This window comes from Mytilus trossulus, chromosome 13 (genome assembly GCF_036588685.1).
Source record: "Mytilus trossulus isolate FHL-02 chromosome 13, PNRI_Mtr1.1.1.hap1, whole genome shotgun sequence".
NCBI classification, from domain to species: domain Eukaryota; kingdom Metazoa; phylum Mollusca; class Bivalvia; order Mytilida; family Mytilidae; genus Mytilus; species Mytilus trossulus.
The window spans coordinates 58,328,713-58,344,951 of NC_086385.1; the positions used below are offsets into that span (position 1 = coordinate 58,328,713).

The window sequence follows — 16,239 nt, forward strand, 5'->3', positions numbered from 1 at the left end:
AAATATAAGAAATATACATATTTCATAAGATTGAGAATGAAAAGGGGGAATTTGTCAAAGTGACAACAATCCGACCAAAGAGCAGACAACAGCCAAAGGCCACCAATGAGTCCTCAAGAGAAAATCCGACAATGAGGGGGGGGGGGGGTCCTCAGCTGGCCCCTAAAGAAAATTATGTACAAGTTCAGGGAAAATGGACGTCACACTTAACTCCAAAACATATAAATGAACTAAATTTAAAGAAAATACAAGACTAACAAAGGCCAGAGGCTCCTGACTTGGGACAGATACAAACATATTGCAGGGTTAAACATTTCAGAATATTCCTGCATTTCTCAATATGCTTAGAAGGACTGCTTTCATTTTGCAATATCAAAGTTATAAATAAATAACTTTTCACTGTTTATTTAGAAATTAGTTAAAATATTGTAATTATACTCTAAATTATATGAATAATGATTATGTTGTAGAAACCCAAATATCATTATGTGTTTTGCCTCTTGTTACACATGCATTTAAATATGTGTCTGAGTGTTTCAAAATAAAGTATATTGTATACTGTAAATTCAGAAATATTTGTGTGCATTTATTATTGTTTTTTTTCATTTTAGACTTAAATGCGATTTGAATTTTTGCAATAGTCAGAAAAATCCTGTTTGATTCATATAAAAATGCGAGTTCAAATTATTGGGATTATAACCCTGTCGCATTTTTTGCAACAATAAAATCATCACAATGATTCTGAATTTACAGTATTGTTTTGTATTATATTTTAGTATAAGGCATCAGGATTATTGAAGTATTTACACTAAGCATGATGACTACTGATGTTAAAATAAATATAGAGCATTTCGATTCTAATGGAAATACTTGGAACTTTTTCACTTTGAATCTGGCCTAAAAGACAAATCCAAAACCTAGCCAATTTGAATAAGGGATACAAAAAAGGATAAAATGTTACTATTAAAATATATTATAGGTTGTATTTCTGTATATATAGACAATGCAATTTCCCATAGGAACCTCTTTATGGCTTAAACTGTGCCACTTATACTATGAAGTTTGGTAAACAAACTATATCCTAGAATGGAAAGTTGATATGCACTACCTTTACATTCAAGGGTCAAAACATCAGGCTGTGTGGAATATTTTCAACATTTATATGTCCCAAACTTCAAAGAATTTAAACTTATACTTTTAAAAATTATGTTCTACCCCTACCTTCTCTTTGGGTCTTCCTTATAATTCAATTCCACTGCAACATTCCCAAGTTATGTTTCTATCTAGTACGTAAAGGAAACAGAACATCTATGAATAATATTAATCTCCCCAAAAGAGGGATGGTTTGTGAAGCAGCTATATTTACAATTATTAAGTGCAGATTGGGATCTATGATTTTATGATTTTTGTCCTGATTGTCTGGTTAGCCTACTTTAAATATTCTTATGCCCCGCCACATTAAGTTTTATCCTTTTCAGTCTGTCTGTCCATACATCCCAAAATTGGTTTCTGTTAGATCTAATTTTTGTTAAATTGCCTCAACCAAATATTATGAACTTAGAAAATGTATACATAATGCTTTTTATGGCAAATCATGCATAGATCAAGTTTGAATTTTGGTGGCCTTACTTTTACTGCTATAGAATTTTGATAATTTCTAAATGGAATAATTGTTTAATTTTTCATTTTTATGCCCCACCTACGATAGGAGAGGGCATTATGTTTTCTGGTCTGTGCGTCTGTTTGTCCGTTTGTTCGTCTGTCCGTCCGTCCGTCCGTCTGTTCATTCGTCAGTCTGTTACACTTCAGGTTAAAGTTTTTGGTCAAGGTAGTTTTTGATGAAGTTGAAGTCCAATCAATTTGAAACTTAGTATACATGTTCCCTTTGATAAGATCATTCTAATTTTTATGCCAAATTAGAGAATTTCTTCCAATTTCACGGTCCAGTAAACATAGAAAATGATAGTGCGAGTGGCGCATCCGTGTACTGTGGACACATTCTTGTTGTTATCTAACTGAAGTTGATGCTTATTTTATCGACATACTCCCAATTTATTTACTTTGAATTATTTTCTTTTGTATTGATTGATAACATATATGATATGTAATTTTTTCCATTTCAGGTTCTAATGTGCAAATACCATCAGAAGTAGTGATCTTAAATTCCATTGTTTTACCAGATAAATCTCTAAGTGGGAGTTACAAAAACCAGATCATCTTATAATATAGTGATATAAATTGTGATTTTACAGTAGAAGGGAGATAACTCAAATTAGACTGAAACTTGTATTATACCAGATCATTGTGGAAAAGTGCAATGCATGAACATATTGGAATGTGTGACTATTTTTTAATATTGAGTGAAAAAAATGCATTCTTAAAGTTGAATTTCACAATTTGACCAATCAAATATTTGTGATAGAGACATTACTGAGACACTCAAGTTCACAACAGTAAATTTTAAGTTATAATTATATATAATTAGAAGTTATGTCAATGTATGTTAACACAGCTGGGGTAGATTTTGCTTTTTCCACCAGCCCACCGGTGCCCACTCCACTATAATCTCTTTTTTGTAAAAATATTGATTACAAACGCTTATCTGCTATTTTCAATTGATTGTTTTTGCAAGTCTTTTGATAAAACAAAAGAAATTGCATGCCCACTCCTATGGGTGGGAAGAGTGGACAAACTAGAAATTTTGCCCACCTGGTGCCCACTCCCACTGTCGATGGGTGGTCAAAGCAAAATCTACCTGAGCTGTAGTGCTCAAATATTGACCATTAGATGGTCATGACTTTAATTCACATTCAAAAGTGTCAGTCTTCCTATGATACAGAATGTATGTGAGATCTCAACCCTCCTCCTATACCTCTAACCAATGTAGAAAAGTAAACACTTAACAATATGCACATTAAAATTCATAATCTCACCACTTTCAGGTATAAAGATGTGATTTTTTTTCCTGAGACAAGTGCTTGTCAGACCATCCACTTGCGGTCTCTGATGTTCAGTACTTCAGTACTTTGATTAGTTTTGTAGTCACCACTGTCGTACAGGGAAGTAAGAAAGCAAATAAGCATTATACAGATATTGTCCATTTTCTTTCCTGGGCAGCAATTTTAGGAAAACACATACAATATAAAAAAGAAGATGTGGTATGATTTCCAATGAGACAACTTTCTACAAAAGACCAAAATGACATAAACTTTAAAAAAACATGTGGTTTGTTGAACACTCAAAGTTGATGTAACAGATATAAAAAAATTTCTGGGACAAGTTTGAGAGGCAACCATCATTTCATTCTGTATTAATTTATATATTTAACCAATATCTTACACGTCTGTCCTTGTATTTCAAGGGAATAACTTTTGCTCCCCTTAAGAATGTTTATGCCCCACCTAAGATAGTAGTTGTGCATTTTATTTTCTGTTCTGTGTGTCTGTCCTTTCATTAGTCCGTCCGACTGTTCTTCCAACTGTTCTTCTTCTGGTTACAGTTTTTGGTCAAGGTAGTATTGGATGAAGTTGAAGTCCAATCAACTTGAAACGTAGAACACATGTTCCGCATGATATGTTCCTTTTAATTTAATGCCAAATTAAAGTTTTGACCCCAATTTCAAAGTCCAATGAACAAAGAAAATGATAGGGCAAAGTTCAGGTTTAAGTTTTTGGTCAAGATAGTTTTTGATGAAGATGAAGTTCAATCAACTTGCAACTTAGTACTCATGTTTCCTATGATATGATCTTTTTAATTTGAATGGCAAATCAAAGTTTTGCCCAATTTCACAGTCCACTGAACATGGAAAATGATAGTGCGTGGGACATTCCCTTACCATGGACACAGCTTGTTATCACAGAAATGTGCACACAAGCCTTTTTTCACACAATCAATTTAAATATTTAATATAAAATACACTTTAGTGTGCTAAATTTAAAGATTCACTTCAGTATAGGTGTCTGCAATTTCTATCCTTTGGACAGATATATACATAATTTTTTTTTTGAAATTATTTCAATTCTAAAAGGAAATTTTAGAATTTTTGTAGTTTCAATGCGACCTATAATACACTCTTGGAAGGCAGCCGATTTGATTTGATGAACCAAACACATTATAAAACAATCAACAGTTTAGCAGTAAAAAATGAATAGATACATTTAAACTTCATACATTTTTATACAATTAAGAATTGTTTTATTTAATTTCTTTGCAAGCAATACCAACACCAATGTCCATTTGGTCACCAGTGCTGTTCAAAATTCAACTGACGTTTCAATTTCAATTGTGACATCAATCACTTGAAGCCCCTGTTTTATTTGAATTCGAATATGGCTTTGTTTCCAAACAAAGAAGAACATCATATTATAATCTTAAAACTAAGACTTTCTTATATATTGACAAAAGATTGTACACACAAACAAATGTGAACCAAACACTTTTGTTGAAGGTCATATTAGACATCAAGAATCAGAGCAGCTTTGAGCTTTTTAAAAAACACATTATTCTGTTTATTGTTTTAACATGTATAACATATCTTTTTACTGCTTTTGTAACAATTTTGATGTACCCAATAATTAAGCAAACAAAATGAACATGACGTTTATTGAAAACTAGAGGCTCTAAAGAGCTTGTGTCGCTCACCTAGGTCTATGTAAATATTTAACAAAGGACACGGATGGATTCATGACAAAATTGTGTTTTGGTGACAGTGATGTGTTTGTAGATCTTACTTTACTAAACATTCTTGCTGCTTACAATTATCTCTATCTATAATGAACTTGGCCCAGTTAGTTTAAGTGGAAAATGATAGTGAAAATTTACAAATTTTATGAAAATTGTTAAAAATTGACTATAAAGGGCAATAACTCCTTAGGAGGTCAATTGACCATTTTGGTCATGCTGACTTATCTTTAGGTCTTACTTTGCTGTACATTATTGCTGTTTACAGTTTATCTCTATCTATAATAATATTCATAATTTCCATAAAGTTACCAATTCAGGGGCAGCAACCTAACAACCGGTTATCCAATTAATCTGCAAATTCCAGGGCAGATATTGTAAGACCTGATAAACAATATCACCTCCCGTCAGATTTGCTCTAAATTCTTTGGTTTTTGAGTTATAAGCCAAAAACTGCCTTTTTTACCCTATGTTCTATTTTTAGCCATGACAGCAATCTTGGTTGGTTGGCTGAGTCACCGGACACATCTTCAAAACTAGATACCCAAATGATGATTGTGGCCAAGTTTGGGTAAATTTGGCCCAGTAGTTTCAGGGAAGATTTTTCTAAAAGATTACTAAGATTTATGAAAAATGGTTAAACATTTACTATAAAAGAGGGACGAAAGATACCAAAGGGACAGTCAAACTCATAAATCTAAAACAAACTGACAACACCATGGCTAAAAATGAAAAAGACAAACAGAAAAACAATAGTACACATGACACAACATAGAAAACTAAAGAAAAAACAACACGAACCCCACCAAAAACTAGGGGTGATCTCAGGTGCTCCGGAAGGGTATATATATATAAAGGGCAATACCTCCTAAAGGGGTCAACTGACCATTTTGGTCCTGTTGACTTATTTGTAAATCTTACTTAGCTAAACATTATTTAAAGTAGATACCCCAACGATGATTGTGGCCAAGTTTGGTTAAATTTGGCCCAGTTGTTTCAGAGGGTAAGATTTTTGTAAAAGTTAACGACGACAGACGCCAAGTGATGAGAAAAGCTCACTTGGCTATGTGCCTGTCCCAAGTCAGGAGCCTGTAATTCAGTGGTTGTCGTTTGTTTATGTGTTACATGTTTGTTTTTCGTTCATTTTTTACATAAATAAGGCCGTTAGTTTTCTCGCTTGAATTGTTTTACATTATCTTATCGGGGCCTTTTATAGCTGACTATATCCGGTATGGACTTTGCTCATTGTTGAAGGCCGTACGGTAACCTATAATTGTTAATGTTTGTGTCATTTTGGTCTTTTGTGGATAGTTGTCTCATTGGCAATCATACCACATCTTCTTTTTTTTTTTATATTAAAAGGACTGATGAATTATACAATTCAGCGTACATGCATTTAGAAGAAAAAAATAGTGTTGCTTTTAAAAAATATATAAACATAAGAAGATGTGGTTAATTGCCAATTAGACAACTTTTCACCAAAGTTCAAAATGAAGTGGACGTAAGCAGTTATAAACAACCGTATGGACTTCAAATTTAATAAGCCAGCCGCGTTTCGTCCACATAAGATTCATAAGTGACCCTCATTTCAAAATAGTTCTTAAGCCAAACAGGTACAAAGTTGAAGAGCATTGAGGACCCCAAATTTTAAAAAATGTGCTAAATACGGCTAAGGTAATATATGTCTAGAGTAATAAAATCCTCAAGTTTACGAATTTTTTTTTTAAAGTAAACACTTTGCTTATAGGTTACCCTTTGGTACATTTGCCGACATCACATTATTTGAATGTATAAAATAAAGGGAATTATTTTTGACTATAATAATATCTGTCTTCTCCAAAATGACATTATATGGTTAACCTAATTAAAACAAGTTCCTTAGAAAGGAGCAGGTATACTACTTGTGTACTTATCTATTACAATGAGGTTAAGCAAACATGACATATATCTGAATATTTGATTCTTATATAAAAAGTAAAATCACAAAAACTGAACTCCGACGAAAATTCAAAAAGATAAGTCCTTTATCAAATGGCAAAATCAAGAGCTCAAACACATCAAACTAATGGATAACCACTGTCATATTCCTGACTTGTTACAGACATTGTACTATGCAGAAAATGGTGGAGTGAACCTGGTTTGTTGGGTCTTCAAAATGTTCGACATCTTTCTTAAGTACTGACTACTATTCTTTCTACAGTTAACGATGGGCTTCAAAAAATATTGTGATGAGATATATTCTACCAGTGGTGTTAACCAGATGTGGATTCTCAAAAATTCGAAAGATCTACTGCTCAATCTTTGATCACAATCTTTGCAATTTTGCAGCAACATAAAAACTTTTGTTTTTCTACGCTATATACTACTATTCCCCATGCTCAGTTGAAAGATATACTTCACCATCTCATAAAAAACAGAGCTTTCTACAAAAATGGGAATCGTAGATACAAGTTTCTTGTTTTGGGTTACAAAAAATCATATTTTGTGAAGAATCACACTGAATCTTCCAGGAAATACACTGAAGATGATGTTATCAAAATGCTGGACTTTTTAATCGACAATATATTTGTTAAGATTGGAGGATTTATATTTCAACAGACAGTCGGTAATCCAATGGGTAATAATTGTGCATCCCTGCTGGCCGATTTGTTTTTGTACTCGTATGAAGCAGTATTCATTCAGAACCGTCTAAAAGACAAAAAGAAAAAGCACCTTGCGAAATTCTTTAATTTTACTTTCCGATATATTGATGATGTTCTTTCATTGCATTACCCATATTTCAGCCAATACTTACATCTCATATATCCGAATGAACTTGAAATTAAGGATACTACTGATACTAGAAGGACTGCTTCATACCTTGAAATTTTCCTCAATATTGACGCAGATGGACGTCTCCACACGAAAATCTATGATAAACGGGACGATTTCAACTTCCCAATTATCAATTTCCCATTTCTCAGCAGTAACATACCCTCTGCCCCTTCGTATGGTGTTTACATATCACAATTGATACGTTATTCACGTGCTTGTTCACACTATACGGACTTCATATATAGGAGTGTGCTCCTTACGCAGAAACTGCTTCAACAAAGTTATGAGTTATACAGATTAAAATTGACACTCCGTAAATTTCATGGACACCATCACGAATTGGTGGATCCATACGATGTGTCTGTGACCAAACTAGGTAAGGACATTTTTACCATATGGTAGAATATAGTTTGTCATTACGTCGTCTAATCTTTTAATGACCAAACGTGACTTATTGCCGATTGTGACTGTTTTGCTGAGTGTGAATTCGCATTACTATAAGACGTGTTACGGTACTTATCTATCCCAAATTCATGTATTTAGTTTAAATGTTTAATGTTGTATTTGTAATTCTCATCGGATTTTGTCAAATGTGTTGACGTCTTTTTTATTATATATATGTGTTATGGTAGAGAAAATTAATCCCCGCCTTCATTTATTAGATTTCATTTTGTTCAACGTAAACTGTATGATGTTTTACATGTTTTACGTTTGAAGTTAGATTCAAAACAAACCGGACATAACTATATACTATTGTTAATTCCTACCTAGGTTGCTATTAATAAGTATTGAAATGTGCATTGTTATTAAATGTAATATCTGTATTTAGTTCAAATATAATCTATAAGATGGAAATGTTGTGTTTGATTTACTGTAGACCAACTTATTTTCCCGGATACTTTATTTCGCTTTTCAGGCTTTTTTGTTCACTTCGAATTCGCGCCAATTTAATTTCGTGATTTTGTAATTTACCTGATGTAGTTTAATAATGAAAGATCCAAGCTTTATATTTTCGCGCCAATTTATATTCGCGTTACTTTTCTACTCGCGAAAGTCGCGAAAATAAATCGCTCGCGGAATTAAGTTGGTTTACAGTATTAGGTAGACTTTAAATCAATTGTGGTCTTGAAGAATCAGTGGAGAAGACTAGCTCTCCAAGTACAGTTAAGACATTTTAAGGAGTGAAATTTGACACTTCGGAACTTACAATTTCAGTAACAACTGAGATAGTGGAAGAGATTTTAATGTTTGTAAAGACTTGGTTAAATTTACTGGTTGCTACAGTTGGACACTTACAGTCCTTTTTAGGTAAATTACATTTTGTATCGACCTGTGTAAGACCAGGAAGGCTACCGAATTAGACTATTTACCGGATTTATAATCACATAAGCAACACGACGGGTGCCACATGTGGAGCAGGATCTGCTTATCCTTTTGGAGCACCTGAAATCACCCCTAGGTTTTGGTGGGGTTCGTGTTGTTTATTCTTTAGTTTTCTATGTTGTGTTATGTGTACTATTGTTTTTCTGTTTGTCTTTTTCATTTTTAGCCTTGGCGTTGTCAGTTTGTTTTAGATATATGAGTTTGACTGTCCCTTTGGTATCTTTCGTCCCTCTTCTATTTGTTTCTAGGTTGCTTACTTGGCTTCGTAGTTTACCAAATGACAAATGTGACCATATTATTTCTTTGTATATAAGTAAAGATTTATCATGGTGGTATCATTTTTTAAAGTCTTACAATGTTGTTTCTATGATGGCTGTAGAGGATTGGTCTCAGCCAGATGAAATATTGGAGACGGATGCTACTTTGGGTGGATGTAGAGGTTCAACTTGTTTTCTTGAAAAAAAGAGAGTTTTTACATGTTGAGTTTCCTTCCTTTTTGATGGATTTGAATTTGCATATCAATCAATTTGAATTGGTTGCTTTGATGATTATTGTTAAAGTATGGAGTGTACATTTTGTAAATACAAAGGTTTAAGTGAGATGTGATAATCAATCTATTGTGTTGGTTTTGAATTCTGGTTGTACTAGAGATGCATATACATGTTTGCAATGTTGTTTAAGAGAAATTTTGTTTTATGTTGCAAAGTATAATTTTGTAATTAAGGCTGTTCATTTTCCTGGAGTTGAAAACAGAACAGCAGATATTTTGTCAAGATGGCATTCTGATTCCAGATTTGAAGACTATTATGAATTGCATGTTGTAAGAATAGGTAAAAGTTTTGATAAATTTGTCTATTCAGCTCTTTTTCAGTTTACTCATGATTGGTAATTTATTGTAGATTTACAGCTGAATTTTGTTGTATTTCATGTGTTATAATAATCCATGATGCTGTGTATATTAGGTTTGGTAAAAGTGAAACTTAACTACAGTAATTTTTACTATTAATGTTAAGTTTCGTTTGTTCCATCCTTAAATATGAAAAAAATCTGATATTGATGTCTTTGATTAAAAAAGTTTCGAATAACATTGTATTTTTTTTTTATCCTTTATTTATTCAAACTTTAAACAAAATAATATATAAAATGCATTTATAATAACTCATTTCAATTGACGTTATAAAAGAAGAAACATGTGCATTTTAATGCAACGCATACACATTGTTAGTACCTTTTCCTTGACATTCAGTATAATTTTTCTGCATACATTATTTAAATTCTGATAAAAAAAATCTTATCTTCAGGATTTTGAAACAACAAGTAAGAAATATCATTTCATTTTTTTTCAAAAGAAGATTAAGCATGCAAATAACATGTTTGTATGTTTTTACTGATATGCCTGAGAATATATGAAAAACAACCAGCCCTCAACCATAAAAAGTACAAAACTCCCGTTTCCATTAAGTAAAGATATGAATGAATATCTATTCAACAAAAACCAAAAATGTTTGCATATTTATCTTTCAATTATTCACATCTTGTACACAAGTACGTATCTTAATGTATTTATGATGACTGATTGCAATTGACTTTGCATTATTTCTGAAATGAAAGAAGACAAATTTCATTTTTAAGCAACACGAACAAAAGTATTTTCCAATTAATTTCAGCATATTTTATGAAAAACAACTAATCCTGATGTAAATAAAATACTGGAATTAAGATACGATTTGTTTATATAAATTTACATCATATAGAAATAATGAAAAGCAATATAATTCCAGTATTTTCTTTACATTTATTTTTTGTTAAGACCCACAGAGAGAGGACGTAATTAATGTTTCTATAACTTGTGCCCAACCCCTTTTACTACTTCTGCAAATACAATACGTTTGAACCACTATTGGGACCACCACGTACATATGTTTTTCTGTGTAACATATTCTCATTGTTGCATAATATCAATTTCTATTACAAATGATTTTTACTTCATTTGAATTTTAAAATTATAAGAAAATTGATTTCTTGTTACGAATACCGTGTGTTGCATTTTTAAACATTTCTTTCTGTTTCAAACATGCTAATTAATCAAAAGATGTTTATACTTACAAGACTGTATGAATATACAATCAAACATATGATGAATTACATGTATTACTAATTTGTCAGAAAACATGCACATAGAGTCGGCTGACAATAACTCAAGTCTTGTTTTTGAATTCTTTAAAATTTGAATCAAGAGTGGGGGTATAAAAAGTACTGTAACGAAAAGTTAGATTGTAAATTATTAAAAACTTCGGAGTCTTCTTTTCGATATTTCTCAGTTTTATATTCTTATTTTTCTAAAATTCTTTAAGCACACATATGTCGATGCCATTAAAATAAAAAAAAGATATATCTAATATCGGGATATTTTTTTTAGAAAATAAGAAATATTGATCTTTTTAAACAGAGACATGTTTATACATGTATGTCTCTGTTTTAAACAATTCGAAGAACTTTTTTCCCCTGATATTCTTTTATTTTCATGAAAAAACATCTTATCTTGGTGTACAAAAAGTACTGAAATCAGAAAGTGGCTCATTATTTCTATAACAATGAAGAATTGTTTGCATTCATATTCAACACAAACAAAAATAGTAGAATGTTCGTATACCAGGCAGAGATTATCTTAGCCGTCACTACAAACCAGTAAAAGTCTGAAATGGCCTATATTTGTACTATACTGTGCTGATTTTTACTCGACCAGTCTGAATTGGTCTGAAATGTACTTGGGTAAACTCGACTGTAGTCTAAACCGTACTTAACAGTATGAATTTGAACTTGACCAGTTCTTAACCATTTTTTACGAGTCTGAACCATGTTCGACCTAGTCTGAACCATACTCGACCTAGTCTGAACCGTACTCGACCTAGTCTGAACCATACTAGACCTAGTCTGAACCATACTTGACCAAGTCTTAACCAACCTAGATCTATTCTTTGTATCTATCAACTGAATTTTATCAATTTAGAAAATATTTATAATAAAAAAGAAATTTGAACAACAACTTGATATTAAAAGTGTATTCAATATAGTATTGAAATTAAAATTTCACAATAATCAATCATAATATAACTTCAACACAATATTAATCAACACTTACATAATGATATATATCAACCTTAAAATACAAATTTAACAAGCTGATTAAATTATCTAAAACATTAACTGTGACTCATATTTTCAATGTTATTCAACATTTTATGAATATTTCTGAAGTATTTCATGCTAACTGGACTATATTCACCATTCACTTAAGCCTAGCATAGATTTATGTTGTCAGTTGACTTTAGTTAATAATGCAGTAAATTTTTTTTTTAATTAATATTAATATAAAAAAGTAAAATCACAAAATACTGAACTAAATCATTTCGGGAAATTCCTAATGACATGGCAAAATTAAAAACCAAGACGCATAAAAAACGAATGGACAAGAACTGTCATATTCCTGACTTGGTACAGGAATTTTCAAATGTAGAAAATGGTGGATTGATATAAAAAAGAAGATGTGGTATGATTGCCGATGAGACAACTATCCACAAAAGACCAAAATGACACAAACATTAACACCTATAGGTCACTATACGGCCTTCAACAATGAGCAAAGCCCATACCGCATAGTAAGCTATACAAGGCACCGATAAGACAATGTAAAACAATTCAAACGGGAAAACTAACGGCCTTATTTATGTAAAAAAAATGATCAAAAAACATATATGTAACACATAAACAAACGACAACCACTAAATTACAGGCTCCTGACTTGGGACAGGCACATTCATAAATAATGTGGCCTAATTTTGGGAAATTTTAAATAATACGTAAATAATAATCCTGGTTCTATAGCGCTTACCCTCTCACTTCAATGACAGTCTCATCAAATTCCGTTATATTTACATTGATGCGTTAAATAAACAACCACAATAAATAAAATAGTCAAAATATGAATACATATAAAATAGTATATAAAACAACTTAATAAATTTATAAAAAAGATACCTTAATTGTTTTGTTTTATTAAACTTAGAATTGAATATAATCATGATAATAGAATTTCCATAGCGATCCTTGATAACCTTTTTAAAAACGGAAATGTGTTCCAAAGTAACAGTAAAAAATTATTTCAATTGACTTAAGCATTTTTGTCTAATTAAAGACATGGCACTCATTAAGCACTCTAATATGGTCTAATTGCCTCGGTACATGTGTGTTTTACCTGTAGGTAAAAAGAAAGCCCTATTTTCTGAAATTCGTGTATAACTTATCTTGTATATTCGAAAGGCCTTGTTTTTAAGTTAAACAGAATGTTGCAATTTTGTATAAATGTTAATTAGAACTTAATACCTTTGACCAGGTATGATCTTATCTATGTGTTTGCCCCAAACAGAGGTTATACTTTATATTTCATCACTACTCAGAAAAACAATTTTATTTATTTATGTGTTTTTATCCCGTTTTGATATAAATGATATAAAATATATTATTTTTTTTATTCTAAATAAAATAATAGATATATTTCTAATGTAAGGTTAAACAATATATAAACTTTATTCGCTGTTGTTATATATGTCGGTTAAAAATAAGTTTATTTTAACAGTTAAAAAAGTAGAGGCTATTTGGTCTAGTATAGTTCAGACTGGTCGAGTATTGCTCAGACCTTTGGGTAAGTATGGTTAAGACTGGAAAAAAAGGTCGAGTACAGATCAAGAATGGGTTAAGACTGTTTCAGACTGGTCGAATTATAGTTCAGACTATTTTCAACGGCACAGATAAAGCTCAAGTACGACTCAGTACACTCGAGTAAGGTTTAGACCGGGGTCGTGTAATGTCAAGTAAAAGTCAGACTGATTCAGACTGGTCGAGTAAAATTCATGACAGCCGAGGACATATATAGGCCATTTCAGACCTTAATGGTTTGTAGTGCGTATTTGGCACAACTTTTTGGAATTTTGGATCTTCAATGCTCTTCAACTTTGTACTTGTTTGGCTTTATAAATATTTTGATGTGAGCGTCACTGATGATTTTAAGTGGACGAAACGCGCGTCTGGCGTACTAAATTATAGCCCTGGTACATTTGATAACTATTTAAACCAATGGGTCGATGCCATTGCTGGTTGACATTTCGTCCCCGAAGGTATCACCAGCCCAGTAGTCAACATTTCGGTAATGACATGAATATCAATAATGTGGTCATTTTTATATATTTTCTGTTTACAAAGCATTGAATTTTTCGAAAAACTAACGATATCCCAGGCATACATTACCTTAGCCGTATTTGGCACAACTTTTTAAAAATTTTGGATCCTCAATGCTCTTCAACATTGTTCTTGTTTGGATTTATAATTATTTTTATATGACCGTCACTGATGTTGAAAGTGGACGAAACGCACGTCTGGCGTTCTAAATTATAATACCTTTGATAACTGTTTACACCACTGGGTCGATGCAACTGCTGGTGGTTATTTCGTTCCCGAGGGTTTCACCATACTAGTAGTCAACATGTCGGTGTTGACATGAGTATCAATAATGTGGTCATATTTATAAAATTCCTGTTTACAAAAATTTTTCGAAAAACTAAGGATTTTCCCATCCCAGGCATAAATTACCTTAGTCGTATTTGGCACAACTTTTTGAAAATTTGGATCCTTAATGCTCTTCAACTTTGTTCTTGTTTGGCTTCATAGATATTTTGATATGAGCGTCACTGATGAGTCTTATGTAGGTGAAACGCGCGTCTGGCGTACTAAATTATAATCATAGTCCCTTTGATAACTGTTTAAATTTACTTTATTAAAATTCTTTTTATGAGGACCTTGTAACCATCAACTAGTTAAAAATAACATATTTTTAGCAAACTAAGAAAACAATGTAATTTTAAACGATCCGACCCATATTTTAGAATATTTTATCTGATATTTTTGTTTTTATTTTTATGAAAAACAACCAATCCTTCATGACAAACATCCAATGGCGGTTAATATTTCCATTAAACAAATAACAATAAATTCTTATTCAACACAAACAAAAGTGTTTGCATATTTTTCCTTCAATTTCTCAAAATTACTTATCGAAAGGCATGTATAATGACGAGCAATTGACGTTGCATTATTTCTGATACATGAGAAGAAATATGTGCATTGAAAAATAAAGAGAATAAACTCATCATATTAAAAATTAGTTTTTGGTATCTTTTACCAACATGAAAAATATGCTATGCAAAACAACCAATCCTGGTGTAAAAAAAAGTTCTAAATTCAGATGGTGGTTCATTATTTCTATCAAATTTAGAAAATTTATGCATTTATATTCAACACAAAACAAGTTAAACGGATTTGGCTAAACTTTTAGGACCTTTTGGATTATAGCTCTTCATCTTTTATATAAGCTTTGGATTTTAAATATTTTGGCCACGAGCATCACTGAAGAGACATGTATTGTCGAAATGCGCATCTGGTGCAAGAAAATTGGTACCGTTAATTTTATTACTACCACTGGGTCGATGCCTCTGCTGGTGGACTATTAGTCCCCGAGGGTATCACCAGCCCAGTAGCCAGTACTTCGGTACTGGCATGAAAATACGGATTTTTTGTGTTATTAAAATTTACTGTTACAAAATATTAGAAATTATTATAAATTAAGGAATGTATCTCCCTCATGCAAAGCTCTGATTCCTTTCACGGATTTGGCTAAACTTTTAGGACCTTTTGGATTATAGCTCTTCATCTTTTATATAAGTTTTGGATTTCAAATATTTTGGCCACGAGCATCAGTGAGGAGACATGTATTGTCGAAATGCGCATCTGGTGCAAGAAAATTGGTACCGTTAATTTTATTAAAGCGTTATTTCATTTACTTTATTAAAATTTTGAAAAAAACTTTTTGACATACATGTATTTTTCTGTGATGGTTGCATATGGTGCTTACATATTTCTATTGATTTGTGTTTTTTATTTACAATATTCGTGTGTATATTAAGTGGAGAAAATTGATAGCATTTGCTAAGTTGGTATCACCAATTTTTGGGACAGTTTTAATTGTAAGTATAGATGTTTTTTTCGCAATAAATACTATATTATGAAAATTGTTTGATGCAATGTTTGGTTATGTACATCGTTAGTCGTTGTAGCCAATACATTGTTAAAATTTATAGATTTTCAATTTTTTTTTAAAGGCAGTGGCTAAGGGGGCTATTGTACCACGTGTATCTCCTTGGTGCTATTTTACCGGTTCCTGTAAAATGGTTTTGTTATTTTGCCCGTCCAGATTAAGTTTATAAATCAAGAAAATAAAGAATAAAAAAAAAATTCAAAAATTATACCTCA

The 16,239-nt window shown here is 31.8% G+C and overlaps 1 protein-coding gene across 3 annotated transcripts in view; it reads left to right on the forward strand.

The window, feature by feature from the left end:
• Positions 1 to 16,239, forward strand: part of LOC134693974 (mannose-1-phosphate guanyltransferase alpha-A-like) — a 78,361-nt gene that overhangs the window by 19,429 nt on the left and 42,693 nt on the right. The window contains exon 12 of one of the 3 annotated variants that reach the window (XM_063554956.1): positions 2,124 to 2,836. The exons of 1 other annotated variant lie outside the window; for it this stretch is intronic. In XM_063554956.1, coding sequence (XP_063411026.1) covers positions 2,124 to 2,224 — 101 coding nt within the window. In that variant the 3' untranslated portion in view covers positions 2,225 to 2,836. Of the gene's footprint in view, positions 1 to 2,123; positions 2,837 to 16,239 lie in introns of those variants that run through there. One more of the 3 variants, XM_063554958.1, reaches the window with a different exon arrangement.